General features: G+C 33.7%; 1 protein-coding gene across 8 annotated transcripts in view; it reads left to right on the top strand.

The window, feature by feature from the left end:
* The first annotated feature begins 200 nt into the window (after nt 1-200).
* Nucleotides 201-17,895, top strand: part of apt (apontic) — a 183,128-nt gene continuing 165,433 nt past the window's right edge. For 3 of the 8 annotated variants that reach the window (XM_067776368.1, XM_067776361.1, XM_067776369.1), the window contains exons 1-2: nt 207-959; nt 5,418-6,517. Coding sequence is in view for 1 of the 8 variants with exons in the window: in XM_067776369.1 (XP_067632470.1) it covers nt 6,515-6,517 (3 nt within the window). In the remaining 7 variants the exon portion in view is untranslated. Of the gene's footprint in view, nt 960-980; nt 1,158-1,199; nt 3,639-4,421; nt 6,518-17,895 lie in introns of those variants that run through there. The other 5 variants (XM_067776363.1, XM_067776365.1, XM_067776366.1 and 2 more) reach the window with 5 other exon arrangements.

The raw sequence follows: 17,895 nt of genomic DNA, 5'->3' as shown, positions 1-17,895 counted from the left end.
GTGAAGTACATATGCATGTGTGTTTGTGTATGAATGCACGTTTTAGGGTAAGTCATGTTGTGTTTGTACGTTAGCACGTGAGTATGAATGCATGTTTGTGTATGTGTGCGTGAATCTGTGTGTGAAATTGATTTTATTAGTTTTTGGTTGTTGTGTTGAATTTAAAAATTTTTTGAATTGCGCGCCCTTAGTCATTGACTAAACGTGCAAGCGGCAGCAGCGCAATAAGCAGCTAAGCGGTAAATACTCGATTAGCAATTAAAACTAAAAACAACAAAGAGCAAAATAATAATAATAAAAAAATATAATAGCGGCAAGAACGTTTTAACAGTGATATATACAATATAATAGTTTACATCTTTTAAGCGAAATGAAGTTAATTCAAAAGATGTTGGTGTGAAGATGTTTCATTTTCCAAATTGTTTGGATGTTAACTTTTTGTTGTGATTTTGTTTGAAAATTTGTGTTTTTTCTCATATGGGCATGGTATTGTGATTAATATTAATTTGCAAAAGCGTCGCATTGAATTTTGTTAAAAATAACAACGGAATTAAATACCGGAAACGGAGTTATTTATAAAAAGAGTGAAGTGCGTGAATTTAAGCTAACTTTAAAACAAAGTACATATAAACAGAAGTGTAAGAAGAAGGCATTTACCTATTTCAAAATTTAAGAACCAAAAAAAAATTATCCAAAAGGAAATATATACATTGAATCGTATTTTGCACCAAAACATAAAATTTTGAATAACATAAACTTTTTTCATAACGAAAAAATATTTTCACAATTAAAAAAAATACTAAAATTTTTATAAAATATTGCAAAATGAACAAAATGTGCCAAAAATAAATTTTTAAATTGTAAGAAAAACAAATTTTTTGAAGAGCATTAAAAGATTATTAATTATTTAGAGATTTAAAAAAGTGATTATTGTGTCAAATAGTTTATATTTTAAAAATGTAAGTAAAATTAAAGCTTAAGTTAGATATAAACAAAAACACTTAAAGTTAAAAAAATAATACAAAAAATAAAAACTGAAAAAATCGAAAAAAGTGCCATACAAATTGCTACCATGATGTAATAATAAAGGTGATGTGAACAACATAACCTCACTTTTTCGGCAGCTATAAATGCCCGTATTTACTTGTATTTCAAAAGTAATAAATTTGGATTGCCTAATTTTTCGTACAAATTCTTCAAATAAATTAGTTTTCTGCAAAATTGTGTCTATATTATGTTAGGGCATACAATGTTACGTTACTCTTTTTGGCTGAACAATTCTAGTAACGGCTTATATAGTTATAATATTTCTAAACGTAAAGTAAAATCTACTACGGTGGTAGTAGAACTCAAAGGCAGTTCTGTATAATAGAAAACCCTCTAAATTATGCATGCCGAGCTTGTCAGAATAAGGAAAAACGTAGACGGGATGGGAACACCTGAATATTAATTTCATCATGATTGTTACAAAGATTGAAACTGTAATACATGAATTGTGAATTTCATGAATAAGTGAAAAACATATATACATACATAACTATATTGAATTAAATCAACTGCATACATTATTACGAAAAAAGCAAAAGAGATAATGCATTTAAAAAATTAAAAATAAATAAAAAAAATGTTGCAAAAACTGCACAGTGTAAGAAAAATATTGAATACACTTTTTGCGGGAGTGCCCTTAGATAGTAGGTTTACTCGAGTATACAAAAATTGATTACTCAGAATTTCGAAGACAATTCTTAAAATCTGGAGTTAGGTGTAAAAGTATTCCTTTTTTTAAAATAAGTGCTGGCTTTGTTCTCACCAACAACGGTATTTTTGTTTATTCTAAGAACAGAACTTTTAAATCACTGAACAAAAGATATTTGCACTTTATGTGTTACCTCACATTTGAACAGCTCATAAAATTTAAAAGAAGATACTATCTCTATTGGTACCGAAATTTCCATTTTGATTGATGTATATATATTAAAATGATTTTCCGCCATCCCTTAGGTTTAGAGACAAACCGGTTACAGAGTTGTACCATCATTAGTGTCATTTTTCTTTCTGTACTAACATTTCCAATTTATTTTCTGCGTGCTATTTGACGCTGCCTTTTCATTCTTAGGGACAATAACTTAGCCTTCATCTTTCAACTTAAATCCACAACTCGTTGGTAACCTAATTTATAGCGAATTCTACCCCTAGCATACATACATTTAGATTCATAACAGAGTCAAAAATAATCACTAAATTGGAGCAGTTCTGCTAATTGTGAGCTCATCTAAGATTCCGATATGAATGCATTTGCCTTGTTGTGATGGTCGTAAAAACTAAATGACGGGTTTCAACACCAACTTTACAACAGCGTAACCACGATATTTTTCTGATAGGAAACTTCGTACAGATATATTTTGCTGAACAAACTTCAACTTGTCCTAGCGGCAGAAATGTTAAACGAATCATTGTCAACATGTTGCATCAACAAGTTGCAAGTTGATATATAATTCTGCAGCAATGTGAATAAGCGTAGGTGGGGAAATGGTGGCGTTTCAATATGTTAATATGAAAAATTTATATTTTTATAACAAATAATGCTACAACTCCATGAGCGTCCCTTCAGACTTTGAGTCATACGCATGTTTCGTCTGGTTTTTCAGTTGTGTAAAGAAAGTAACTAAGAAGCGGGGTGGAATTTTACAACGTCTGAAACGACCGATAACTTAGGTATGGAGTTCTATCCGAATATTTGCAGAGTAACGAAACTCATCTAGAATGTTTACGTATGGTTCAAAGTTTCTGCGCGTCCAAACTTCTAAGCCCTTAGTTGCATATAATAATATTTCAACATATTGAAACATATTGAAAAGTTCAGAAAAGCTGGCGAGTTCAGCCAAAAAAGATTTGAACGATGTTATCTTAGTAAAAGAAAAGGATAGTTTACCAAATTAGACGCCCTTTCTGAGAATCAGTATTATGAAAAATTAGATTGAATGACCTTTTCAACCGCCAAATTAATTTTTTTGTATCGATGCTCGCCACGAATTAGCACTCCGTTTTCATTCGTTTTTAACTCCTTCAAATGTGGTTGATTATTAAATCAATATTTCTTGATAGGTTTTGTGAAATAAAAACTCAAGCTTAAGTTCTCCGGGTTTAATTCAGAATATTTCATGAGCGCAAATCTCAACAAGGACTTATCTATTTCCTTGATGCAATACCATTCCCTCTTGGCGACAACCGTGGTGTGATGTTTGCGTGCTCCGCCTACCACACTGAAGATCCTGAGTTCACGCCCTGGGCAAAACAGCATCAAAATTTAAGAAACACGGTTTTTCAATTAGAGGAACATTTTCTATGCCGTTCGGAGTTGGCATAAAACAAGTAGATACCATCCCGATAATTTGTAGGAAAAATTAAAAATGGAGCACGACGCAAATTGGAAGAGAAGTTCGCCCGAAAATCTGTTCGGAGGTTATTCGCGCCTTACATTTATTTTTTATTTATTGCACAAAAAAAAAAAACAAATACATACGAGTATTGTACATATATGTACATATAATACCAGTGGGAGATTCCATGAGAAAGTGAACCTTGGTGCAGAGATAATTTTTCTTATAAAACCTGGAAACAGTGTGGATACTAATGTTGTAAATATCTTCAATCAACCTAAAAATATTAAATTTAATCTCTAAGGCCCACTTGCAGAACGGCAAGTCATCTTTTTAACTTAGAGTCATTCTGACATAAATGGTTGAGCTCATAAATTTTTGACAAATTTTTTTAATTAACTCTGAGCTAAAAAAATAACTTGCCGTTCTGCAAGTGGGCCTAAACGTATTTTTAATATTTTTTTTTTCTCTTAAAATAAAAAGCTGATTTAACTATTTCAAATAGGTTGAATGAAACAGCTTGTTTTGAATAAGCTGTCAAACAATTTATAATTCACCAAACGAGTGATTTATTGGAAAAACAACTACCGTAATAATAAAGCTGATTTAAATACCATTTTATTAAAGCTCTATATTCTTATTATAACACTATCAAACGGTATTAGCTATGTGCCCACGCGTGACAAAATATATCGAAAGTTGTTATTCTAAATTGTCCAAATCGTTTTCTTATTTCATATTTGTTATACAATGCTGCAAACTCGTTTCAAAAATATCCAATACTGCAGTTTTGACTTCTTCGAAATTGTTTTCGAATTATTCAACAATGAAGTATGTATGTCCCACCCGTAACAAGTACGCAGAAATAGTTGTTGCAGTGGGTAGGAAATGCTAGTACGCCTTATAATCCTAACAGAGATATCAAATGATTACATGTAGTAGAAATTCTAATCAAAATACGACATTTACGAAGTAGATTTCTTCAGGCCCCTTGAATTAAAGTCAAAGCCTAAGAAAACGAAAATTCATAAAAGTTTTCGTAAATTAAATTTTTTATTTTATGTTTGTTTGTTTTAATGGTGTGTTCAATTTATACTTATTATTAAGAATTCATGAGCTTAACACCGGCTTATAATAATTGAATATTCAATTATTATGTTTTTTCTAAGAGAAACTGAAAAGAAAGAAAGAATCATTTATTGGCGATAGTACTATTTCGAAAATCGCCACGAATTCAGGCAATTTCGTAAAGTTATTAAAGGTTTCACCGAGATTCGAACAGCGAATCACATGATGAAACTGAATATTCAATTATTAAAAGCCGGTGTTAAGCTCATGAATTCTTAATAATAAGTTACATTTTTTTAGTTCCTGAAATGATTCGATGACACCAACCATGTTGAAAATCTAAGGAATACTTTATTTACTCTAAATAAGTTCATTGAAAGCTTTTAAATCGAACGTGTCCCACCAGTGACAAATACTGTCCCATCCGTGATACTTACATACGTTTAACGTTATTGCAATAAAAACATTTAACAACATTTTCTTACTTTCACGTGATTGCATTCCCTAAAGGTCCGTATGTATGTATATCTAAACGAATTTAAACAAAACAACCTACTTCCATATATTTACAGAGTTTTATAATATATAACTTCACTAATGGATAGCGCCTGTTTTTTGTCCCACCCTTGAGATTATAAAACTTATTAGGTGAGTTCAGGATTTTGTGTAAATGGTCCAGCATCATTGTATTCGCAAACTGGTGTAGTATTATTACACAAAACGTCGAAAAATTATAAAGCTGTGCATTTGCTACATCATGACATACATATACGCAAGATCAAAAACCGTAGTGTATTTTTTCCATTTGGAATAGAAAAAACTGAAAACAAAAAAATGTAGTTCACGATCCGTATTTTTCATTTGCTAAAAACAACATTTCCAATACCAAATACACAAAATTCTGAACTCCCGTATCGTTTGTACATAACAGTACCAATTCAATGTTAAATGTCTCAACCTATCTTTTAGAACCTAAAATATCCAGCTGATTTTATGAGAATGCTTCAAAAAAGATGAAATATTGCATATATATAATTGTCCCACCCGTGACGATGGAACATTCACAATACTAATAAAATTCGGCAATGCAATAGTTTCAGATAGACAAGCATTAATTTAAGTACTTATATATAAACTATATGGAAAAAATACAATCATACATACAAATGCATTTAAAATAAACATAAAAACTGCGAAACTGCAAAAAAAAAAATTATTGTTGTGTACTAAAAAACTATCAATTACGACATTTAATTACTGCTGAAGAGAAAAAAAGAACGGAAACAACACTGAAGTAAAAAAAATAAAGTTCAACATTCAAATAGTACATTTACCAACAAATACTGTAGACAGATTTTAAATAAAAATTCATTACTAAAGGAGCAATGAATTACTAAAAGTGAAAGACGAACAAAAAACCAAAATGCAGGATATACAAAACATGGAATAAGAAATTTAAGAAAAGAACAAAAAATATTTTAAATAAAAGTTAAAAGAACAATTACAGTTATAATAAATACATAAATGAAAATAGCAATATAAACAAAAAATAATATAATAAAAAAATATAAGCAAATACTAAAGAAACACAAAGGAAAACAACACAAAAATATACAAAAAAAAAAAAAACACAATAAAACAACAACCAAATATATAATAATAAAAATTAAAGCATAAACTAAAACTGTAATCCATCCCGCTGAAACAACTTTGTTAACAGCAAAAGAAGGAAACAACTTTAGCTTGCAAAACATTACTAAAAAATTGAATAGAAATTAACTAGACATGCTATGAATTTTATGCAGCATAAAATAAATAAAATTTGTCTACGATTTGTTAATTAATAAAGAACTCTTAAAAAAAGTGTGTGACTTTAATTTGTGTAATTTACAAAGAAAATTGAGACATTTTTTCGAAATTTCTTCATAAATTTGTGTCTCCAAAAGCAGCGTTTACAACAATTTACTACATTACTACAACATTACCGGGGGTTAAAACATTACTACAACAATTTTGCGCGCAGTACGCACCAGAAGGGATTTAAAGTGGCAGACATCACGGCGAAAATGGTAAGTTAATAATATAATATGAATATTTTTGCTTAAAATTTAAACAAATGCCACTTGGCTTTATAGCTTAACGTCTAACTACTGTGTATTAAAAATTTAATCAAATCGATTTGTGCGTTAAGTCAAATTTTAAAACGGATAATCGTGCATACGCATCCATTTAAACACACACACACACATGCGATTTAAAAAAATTTCATAGAAATTTAAAATTGAAATTTTAATTTTGTTTTGAAAAACTAGAACGTTGCTTGCTTTGTTTTCCATCAAATTTTTTTTGCGTTTCACTTTGAATACAGTGTTTGGGATAATCAAAATCGTGTAAATTTTTTTCTTGCTGTGAATTTGGGAATTGTCGTTTTTAGCTGAATAGTATCAAAGCGAATTCAGTACCAGGTGTTGTTATCTCAGCTGATTGTTGCTTCTTGATTATTTCACATACAACGGCTTGGTACAAAAAAAAAAGTTGTCAGTTAATCGAATTAAATGAAAATTTTCTTTTGGCTTGCAATTCTTCTGCACTGCGAATTGGGTTGAATTCGCTTTGCCACCACGTGGTATAGATTCGCCTTGAATAGCATTTAGAAACTTTATTTTAAATTTTTGTGAATTTTTAACTTTTAAAGTAAGTTGTTGACTCTTTAGACTTTCTTATTCATCATTTTGACTGCTGAGTGGAACTTCACCCTAACTTGGCTGCCGTTCGATAACGCCCTATCTAAGAAAAGTTTGGCATAACGCCTTTTTCAGCGTTTGTTTAAAAACGCCCTATCTAAGTACATGGTCGAAGAACGCCCTATCACAGCACGTCCCTGCTAATTTCAAAATATATTGAATTTGAGCTCAGGGTGTTTTTGAAACAACCGTATACTGAGATAGGGCGTTTTTGAACTAATTCTGAAATAGGGCGTTATTCAAACGTGGGTGACATTCATTCTTTCGTTTTTTTTTTTTTGAGATATGGTGATCTATACAAATCTGTAGTAGCATTCCTGTAATAATCGGAACTTTTAGTAGAGGAAAATTATTGTTACTGAATTAGGGGAACTAAATTTCTTATTTAAGCTTCCTCCTCAAAGCTGTGTGTATAGTGAGTGAGTCTTTCCCACGTAAACAAGAGCAATGAAACATTACGTGTTCTGTGAGCGTGAACAGAAAGAATTCTCCGCTATCCTACGCTTGTACTAATACTTCTTAAAACCACCGTGCGCAGTCACTATCAACGTGAGGCGGTAGCTACCGCTCATACAATTTCGCTATATTCCCAACAGACGTGAAGATCCAGCTCCCTTTCACCATTCATCTTCAACTGCTCCCACCGTTCTTGCCACCTAACTTGTTCGTGATCATGCTCTTTTCTTGGCGTTTTTAAATGGTCGCTTTATTACAATGTCATGCAGAACCGCCATTTCACTTGACATTAGATCTACTCGGATTCTCCGAGATAAAACGTTATCGGACACCGTCTTTCCTATAAGCACTTGCTAGTCGTATAGTAGTAAATCGGTCGGTTGCTAGTATACCTTTTTGGTGGATCACTTAAGATCAGCGTCACGCTGGTGATGCACATAGTATTATAGAGCTGGTGATTTTGGTAACTAGCTGACGGGTAGCATGGACTGGCACGCCGATGTTAGAAATTATTCACATAAGGGTTCCACTAACTTTAGAAACTTTCTCTCTCACCGAATTGAACTACTCTCTAAAAGTTAGTTTTGAGTCAATCTTTACTCCCAAATATTTGAATTTATTATGTAGTCTGCGATGGTAAGAACTAACTCATCCACAGTCCGCTAAGAGCTCACCAACACCACTTTTGTCTTATTGCTAGCCATCTCCAGTCCCATATTCATCAGCAATTCCCTCATTATTCCTATGGCGTCATTACATAATGCTTGGAGCATATCCAGTTTCTGGGCCATCGTCATGACGGCAACAACATCCACATAACCGACAATTGACGTGCCTCTGGAAAGGTCGATCTTTAGCACACCGTCACACATCGTATTGCATAGCGTTGACCCTATGACAGATCCTTGAGGGACGCCGTCGGCGGTATTGTGCTTCCTTGGTCGCTCACCCCTGTTAAAGTGTAGTACCCTGTCGCTAAAATAGCTACCAATTATTGTGCGTAGGTGAGCAGGTGTGCCAAAGTTTCGTATCACTGTCATTAGCTGCATCCAGTTTCCGGTGATAAAAGCATTTCTAATATGCAAAGTGATCATTGTACATAGCTTCCTTTAGTTTTAACCTCCGGCTGTGACTTCACAAGCTTTGTTAACAAATACTTGTATTTCATCTAGCGTGGATCATGATTTTCGAAATCCAAACTGATTATTTGGCAAGCCATCTGGGTTTTCCAGGGTTACAGCATACCCTGGTGCTCAGTAATAATATGCTCTAGAATCGTTTCTTACGAATCCGATGGCTGGTCGGGCATCTTACCAGGTTTCAGCAAAATTACCAGTCCTTGACGTTTCCACGACCGAAGGAAGGCATCTTCTTGGATGCAGGCGTTAAAGGGATCAGTAAATGAAAAAGTTTCCTTTTATTTTTTTATCCTCTTGGTTCTTATGGAAATGTGAACGCTCCATTGATGATCACACCAAAATATCGCACCATCAAAGCTTTATTATGGAGGTGACTGCGGCGTCATAGTGTGTAGAGTGGGACACTTTTGCCAAGGTTTTGGGTTCGAAACCTAGTGCTACCACTTGCTCTTAACAAACAAAAGTAAATACTCTCTTTCTCCTAAAGAGCCGTATTCATTAGGGTGGGTCGATTTGTATGGACGAAAGTTAACCGATATCGCGTAATCGATTTTTCGATAGTATTTGGGCTCAGGAAAAAAAGTTCCATTACGCATACCCAAAAAAATAATTTTCGAGCCTGTGAAATTGCATTTTTTTGACTTTTTTCGACTTTGATTCTTAAGGTTTTTTTCATGACCTACTAAAAAAATTCAAAAAAAAAAAAGTGAAATTTCGCAGGCACGAAAATTATTTTTTTGGGTATGCGTAGTGGAACTTTTTTTTCCTGAGCCCAAATCCTATCGAAGGATTGATGGCGCGATAACAGTTAAAAAATCGACCCAGTCTAGTATTCATATTCGGCCAAGGGTTAAAAATGCCGCTGTTAATGTATTGACGTTTCTGCAACAACAAATATCACACAGAGCATTCATGTTTATATAATTAGTTACGATGAAGAAGCAAAAAAAAGTAGGTATTGGAAGCCGAACGAAGAACACACTGTCGTCGAAGAAAGAAAGTTCACTCAGATATGTACTTAGTGCAAAGAATAACAGCCCAACTGTTACGCTTGCTACGTCCATTACGTAAGCCTTCATCCACACTCTGATCGAGAAAGTATTCCTATTCTACTGAAGATGAAATAGCAGATCTTCCATGGTTTGGGAGGTAGAAGTAAAGGAAGACTTGACCTCGCTTTGTGCTTCCAAGAATAATGTTCTGAAGCAGTTGTGTGCTCTACACATTTTTAATTGGTCATATTCATATAATCTGCAATACCGTCGGCAAACGAGTAAATACTTATTCTTAAATATGAATACCCAAATACAGAAATAATAAATATCTATTTGTATACAAATAGTATGAAATAAGCAACTAAACGGAAATTTTCAACAAATCTAGTCATTCCTTAATGGCTCTTACCAAGATCTCAGATAACCCACCGAAAACATGATATTAAAGCTATTTAGTACGTACATGTTTAGTGTCCATTTGTAAATAACTTAATATAAGTAAAACCAGGTAAGGACGTAACTGTATTCGGCTGTGTGCTGTATCCTTCACGAATGAAGCTGAGCAATAATCCGATTCCATTTATAATGTCCTAATAATCGGCTATATAAGATGTGTAATATACAGAGAACAGATGTACATAAGCGACTTTTTCTACAAATATAAGTTAAACAAGTTAGAAAGTCTAAGTTCGAGTAAAACAGAACTTTACATATCCAGCTGTGCACTTGAAACGCTGTGGTTGTTTGCTTTGTGTGGTTAATAGTGTTATAAGACTGCGCAATAATACATACATATGTATGTATATGGTTGTATTCTGAACTCATTTTCGTTCAAAAGAACAAAAAGGATATAGAAGCTACCAATACTGAAGTTGAGCGCGTAAAAATGCAGTTTAACAGTTGTAGCTACAAAAAAAAAATTGTATGCCAAATTTTGTTTGGATTGGGAGATTTTTGTTCGACTTATGACATTAAAAGTATTTTGGAAAAAGTAACAAAAAAACGTTTTTCAGGTTTGTTCTTAGCTCAACCATACCACAACTGAGATAGAATATGAACCAAACGTATTTAAATTCCATAGAGTTATTGCAAACTTCGTTAAGGTTAGACCTTTAGGAAAAGTGCGCGTGGTCTGTAACCGATTTTGTGTGTCTGCCAAGTTTCAATGTAATATATTTAACGGTGTTAAACTTCCAAATTTTCTCCTTCTGGTGCCACGATCATATTCCAAAATTTTTGGAATTCATATTTTGCGTCACAAAAACATACCTACCAGTATTCGTTTTGGTATTATCTCATTTTTTCCATTTTTCTAAATTTTCAATATCGAAAAAGTGGGCGCGGATATCGTCCAATTTCGCCATACCAATCTATTCTGAGTTCAGATAAGCGCGTAGATATCTCAATATTCGCTCAAGTTATCGTGTTAATGGACGGACGGACAGACGGGCTTCAATACTGATGATTTTGATATATGGAAGTATACATATATGTATCTTATCTCCATTTCTTTATACCCTATATAACCAACCGTTATCCAATCAATGTTATAATATCCTGTGTACAAGCACAGCGGGATATAAAAAGAGATCACTAAACCTCACTTTAAGTTTCACGTTTCTTGTTGTCTGCATGAGATAGCTAACACCATGAATTACTTATCTGAACGGCGGCCGCCGTGGTGTGATGGTAGCGTGCTCCGCCTACCACACCGTATGCCCTGGATTCACACTCCGGGCAAAGCAACATCAAAATTTTAGAAATAAGGTTTTTCAATTAGAAGACAATTTTTCTAAGCGGGGTCGCCCCTCGCTCGGAGTGTATTTCTGTCATGAAAATATCTCAGTGGATGATGCCGTTCAGAGTCGGCATAAAACATGTAGGTCCCGTCCGGCCAATTTGTAGGGAAAATCAAGAGGAGGACGACGCAAATTGGAAGAGAAGCTCGGCTTTAGATCTCTTCGGAGGTTATCGCGCCTTACATTTATTTTTTTTTTTATACGTAAGTATTTTATGAATTTTAAAGCGTCTAGCTTTTAAAATGGGACAGAAATTACGAAAAGCTCCTTATCTTTATATGGAGTATGGCTATATATACGACCAATTTATACAATTTTTCCAGACAACGATGAAAGCCCTATACGTAAGCATTTGGTGTAATTTGCAGCTTATAGCTCTTAAAAGGGGCAGAAATCTCGGAAAGATTATTATCTGAACAATAGGTTGTGGGTGATATATGCTATATATAGGACCGATCTCTTCGATTTTTTTAGAAGACAATATGTGCAATATACGAAAACAGATGGTGAAGTTTGAAGCTTCAATTGATAAAATGAGAAATAAATTACTAAAAGCCTCTTTTCCGAAATATCCGACCGGTTCCGACAAATGTCTAATCGGACACCTAAATATACCCGCTTGCCAAATTTTATCAAGATATCTCAAATTTGAGGGGCTAGTTTGCGTTTAAACACACAGATGCATAGACCAACAGACCAACATGGCTACATAAACTTAGCTCGTCATTCTGATTATTTCAGTATACTTTTTGGTGAGTCTATCTCTTTTCCTTAAAGGACTTACAATTTTGAGATTCGTGAAAAATTTAATATGGTAATTTTCATGAAAGGTATAAATAACAGTCGCTTACTAATGTGTGGCTAATTTGATTATGAACTAAATTTAACATCGACTTGATAAATAAAAGTAAAAGAAAAAAATAACAAAATACCATATATTACATGGATAAGTAATGAAATAAATATGTTTGTATGTTTGTATATTTTTGCAGTCGTGCATGCAAACATACAATTTCTGAGACAGTTGTTCTCGATTTTGAGTCATTCGATTTGCCTTTATTATTTGCTTATTTAAAATTTATTTAATAATGCCTAATTGAATTACTACTTAATAGTAGTATGTATGATAAACCACTGGGAGTCATCAAAATTAGTCAGCTAAAGAAATTTTATAGCAAGATGAACATTAACAAAGAATTAAAACTTAATTTACATGAGTGAAAATTCTGTTGTAAAAAAAATGTACTTAATCACACATACACACAAAGGTTGATCAACTTCCAGTTAAATCAATAATTGTCAATATTTTGTAGAGCGAATCGCCAAAATCTACACTGAAAGAAAAAGACTGGTAACATAAACAAAAATATGGTCGAAATTTCTGTAAATTTTTATCCATCGCAACAAGATGTTGAATCAACTGCGCACAAATCGTTGATTCGTAATTGACCGTTTAAGTAGTCAAATGAACAAAAAAAGTTGTTGCGACAGCTTTGTACGAAAGTACCTATGTTGTGGCATTTGCAAGGCAGATGAGTTTTCACTGAGATCTTTTCATGGCAGAAATACACTCGGAGTGCTTGCCGAACAGTGCCGAGGAGTGACTCCGCTTAGGAAAATTTTCTTCTAATTGAAGAAACCTTATTTCTAAAATTTGTATGTTGCTTTGCCCGGGGTGTGAATCCAGGGTCTTCGGTGTGGTAGGCGGAGCACGCTACCATCACACCACGGCGGCCGCCATATACATACGTAAATATGTGCATACATATAGTACACAGCATATATAAGTTCAAAGTAGAGAGCACAGTGAGCGTAAAATTCTCTTTGAAATTTGCTCATGCATTGACTGTTGTTCGCTGTTGAAATGACCTGTAAGATCAGTTGTGTTAACAAAAAATCAGTTAGATTGATTAGGAATCTGTCAATTTTACAGAATTTTGTTAACTTAAGAGCGACAATTTCTCTCTTGTTGAAATGACTGAACAAATTTGTTCGCTTGACAAAGAAGTCGGTCGAATTAACCATAATTCCATCAATTTCACCGAATCTCCGTTAAGTCAAGAACAACAGAACCGATTTGTTGATTTTACTAGCACCATTTCTTTCAGTGTATTATAAATATACAAAATCAATAAAACAGCTAAGTTTTGTTTAAAATGTTTCCTTGCCCTTTCGTTAGCACGGGAAACCAGAATTTTGAAAATTCGTTACTAACTAAAGATGGTGGAGGCGGCCACTAATCGGTGCAGGTAGTTTGTGCGGGTTATAATCTGAGAGAATTTTTTGTGGGATGCTGAATTAACCTGTCAAAACTATTTATTTCTCGAGGATATGTTGCCTTAGATGAGTAAAAACTTTTTGTTTTGCAGTTTTGTTACAAGTGAAGCGCTTGTGGAGGTCGGGGTATTCTTGGACACGGGTTGTGTTGGAAAGCGCGATACTTCTTCCTAATGTAATGTTGAAAATCTGGGGCCTCCAGTATAATGACATTTCACATCACAAGTGATATGACGAATTTAAAGTACGAGAACTAGTAAACTGTTGAAAATGGTATGGAATGGCCCCGCCTATTTTTTAGCTATTCTCTCTTCTAATAGTGTTTATGCTTCAAATCGAAGAGAAAAATCAACCAATCCTAAAAAAATTTGGTGAGAGCATTTTGTGTATGACAAAAACATTTCACTTTTTATAAGTTTTTATTTACTTTCACTTGGCTGTTGTCTGTAATCAAATCTTGCAAGTTAAATTTGATACACTTCCCGGTGTCCGATTGAGCTGAAGTTTTGCACACATATATAACTCCGATGACAATGCAATATTACTTTGCGAGAATTTGATAAATTAATCGATAACAGAGTTATCGGTAAAGATTTGAATTCACAAGGGAATAAGTCCTCAAGAACGCATGTAACTTCGCTTTGTTTGTGTATGCAAAAAACGTAGAAGTTAGGCTGTTATCGCTAAATGATGCATACTTTTTGCTGCACACTTTTCTGCGCACTTGATTTTGTTTTACAGATTTTTGGCGATGGAACAGAGCAGAGATCTGCAATGAGTAGTTGTAAACTGAACGCGACTTAGGCAAAGTCACAATAACATATGATTTTAAGTTAGTTAATACTCGAATAGAAGAACTTGACTGTTCAAAGTTGACTTCGAAGAAACCTTGTAATGTTGATGCATTAAAAGAAATGGATAGGATGAGAAACGTTACAAATAACTAAGTAAAGTTTACATAACTAATTTAAACAATATTTAACCATACTAAAAATTAAAAAAAAATTATATTTAAATTAAATTTAAGAAAAAAGCAAGAAAGGAGGTCCTAAATGTTCTTAATTATACCATCAACATTTAACACGCTTTTTATTAGAACAATTAGGACTGTGATATAAACTGTAAGATTTAATAATTTAAGTGTAAAGTTTTAATGTTAAAAATATATAATTATGTACAATATGGATTTGTTGGTCACAGACGAAAAAGCCTAATTATCGTTAAAAGTTACAATGAACTTATTTCTCAGTCAATTATTCTTTACTTTTTAGTTAATTTTATTAACCAATAATAAAAGCTTATTTTTAAAAAAAAGTATTTTTTTCTTTAATTTTGTTATATGGTTGGCTCATCTCTACAGCAACAACTTACCTTTCTTTAGATTGTCAAAATCTGTGTGTTGGTTTTGGGCGAATGGAATGGAGAGAAAACATAAAACTTTGCAATTCTTGTGTGTTGTGGGAAAATAAATTAGATGCATTTACTAAAAAAATAACTTATTTTAGTAAAAAATTTACCACCACTGCAGTAAATAATTGTCAATTAGTTGATTCCATTTTGCGTTTGCCATTTCCTTTTGACAATCCCTATGCCAGTGAAATGAAAAAAATTAAATCAGCTGATGAGATGAGGAGCCAACCATATAGTTGAGCCATGCTTATAGTCGATACTCGCCTAATCACTTTTCGATTTCGAATAGCAGCTCTTGAAGTGCAAAAAAATTAAAAAGAAAAATTATAATAATTGTTCGTTGCAAAATGAAGTAGCAAATTTACTTTCTGGTTCCGATGACGTCAAAGGGTCAAAGTGAAAAATATGTGAACTGCAGACGGCTTGCAATAACTCTACAGCGTCTTTACGAAATGTAGAACAAATTGAATAATTAAAACAAAAAACATGCGGCTAATTCATTGCGTCACTAGTCGAATGCAAATAACTGCTTAGTCGAATAGTGATAATCGATTATTTTACTAAATAAAATTTGATTAAAAACAAATCGATTAATGGAATACCAAATCATCAATAGCTCTAGTAATTAATCGGGATCTTATTTACTAGAATATGATTATTCTTGTCGATTAATCAGAAGTATGGTGCAATCAAATTTCGTTTAAGGATTTTATTCTTCCGACCTGTAAGCATTACTTACTTACTTAATTGGCGCTTAACCGTCTAAACGGTTATGGCCGTCCAACAAGGCGCGCCAGTCGCTCCTTCGCTCCGCCAACCGGCGCCAATTGGTCACACCAAGGGAGTTTAAATCGTTTTCCACCTGGTCCTACCAACGGAGTGGGGGCCGCCCTCTACCTCTGCTTCCATAGGCGGGTTCCGATAGAAACACTTTCTTGGCCGGAGCATCATCTTTCATTCGCATAACATGGCCTAGCCAGCGCAGCCGCTGCGTTTTAATTCGCTGGACTATGTTGATGTCTGCGTATAGCTCGTACAGCTCATCATTAAATCTTCTTCGGTACTCGCCATCGCCAACGCGTAGAGGTCCATAAATCTTTCGAAGAACTTTTCTCTCGAACACTCCCAAAGCCGCTTCAGACCTGTAAGCATACTGCTAAGTTATTTGTGTTAGGGATCCTTCTTACAACGCTTTTATATGAGCGGTTAGCTTGAAATGCAATAATCAGTAATGTTGCAGATGCATCTAAATGATGGCGGCCGCCGTGGTGTGATGGTAGCGGGCTCCACTTACTACACCGAAAATCCTGGGTTCACGTCCCGGGCAAAGCAGCACCAAAATTTTAGAAACAAGTTTTTTTCAATTAAAAGAAAATGTTTCTAAGCGGGTTCGCCCCTCGGCAGTGTTTGGCAAGCACTATAAGTGTACTTCTGCCCTGAAAATCTCTCAGTGAAAACTCATTTGAGACGCAGATGCCGTTCGGAGTCGGCATAAAACAAGTCGGTACGGTCCTGCAAATTTTGTAGGAAAAATTAAAAGGAGCACGGCCCAAATTGGAAGAGAAGCTCTATTAATTATTATAGCTATATTAATTTTTTAAATGCAGGGGTGGGTTTCCATAATTCGATATAGATCAAGAACGAGTATAAAATAATCCTTTTCGCTTTCCGTAACACAAATTGTCGACGCGACGTATCGAATGTTCGATACAAACTGTTCGATACCAAATTAGGTGTCGAATTGCCTTTTTGAAGTTATAATTTTATGCTTTGGTGATTATTTAGGGAATGATTTTTTCTTCAGATATTAAGAAACAAACGCTATTTATAAAAGAAAATATTTTGGTAGCTCCAAAAAGCTTTCTAAACACCCTTTGAAATCTGCAAAGGAAAGAGACATACCAAGATACGGGAACTGAAATGGCATCATCGAGCATTCGATATCGACTTGAAGTATCGAATCAACGAGGGTCGACTATCGAATTACGAAAAGCCAACCCAGGCATATACATACATCATACATATCTACATTCATTTCCTATCTTGATGTTTACAAACATAAATCTCCTTGTGCATGCTCAGCATATAAATATGGCCCATCGTGTGCCCATTTCAGTTTTTAGTTATGAATTATAAATAAATTGTTCAATAACACATTCATAAATTAATATCAGATATTAAGTACATACAAACTTTTATATGTACAAATTCGGTATGAGTGTAAATATATATGAAAAATTGTGTGTTTCATATTTCTTAGAAGCGCATAGACACTAATACATAAAAACTTAATATAAATTGTATGCTAAAGTCGATCGAATGATAAATCATACAACAGAGAAGCAGTGACAGCTGCTGCTGCTGCGGCATAAGAATTTTAGTTAATTGGTGTGCGTGTGTGTGTGTAAGACAAAAACGAACCAAAACAAAATGAATAGAATACGAAAAAATAAATTAAAATATTTGTATGCACATACTTACTAAAGGAGCGCGAAGAATCATTCGCATGTAGCAGATATTAAATATACGAAATGTATACAAAAACAATACAAACAACAACTGCACTGCGGACAAACTAAGAACCGTGAAAGAATCAAAAACGATTCATAATTATTTAAAATTGGCTA

This window comes from Eurosta solidaginis, chromosome 3, assembly GCF_040869045.1.
Source record: "Eurosta solidaginis isolate ZX-2024a chromosome 3, ASM4086904v1, whole genome shotgun sequence".
Taxonomy (NCBI): domain Eukaryota; kingdom Metazoa; phylum Arthropoda; class Insecta; order Diptera; family Tephritidae; genus Eurosta; species Eurosta solidaginis.
The sequence above is the reverse complement of the archived record's forward strand: the minus strand, read 5'-3'. Positions and strand labels throughout refer to the sequence as shown.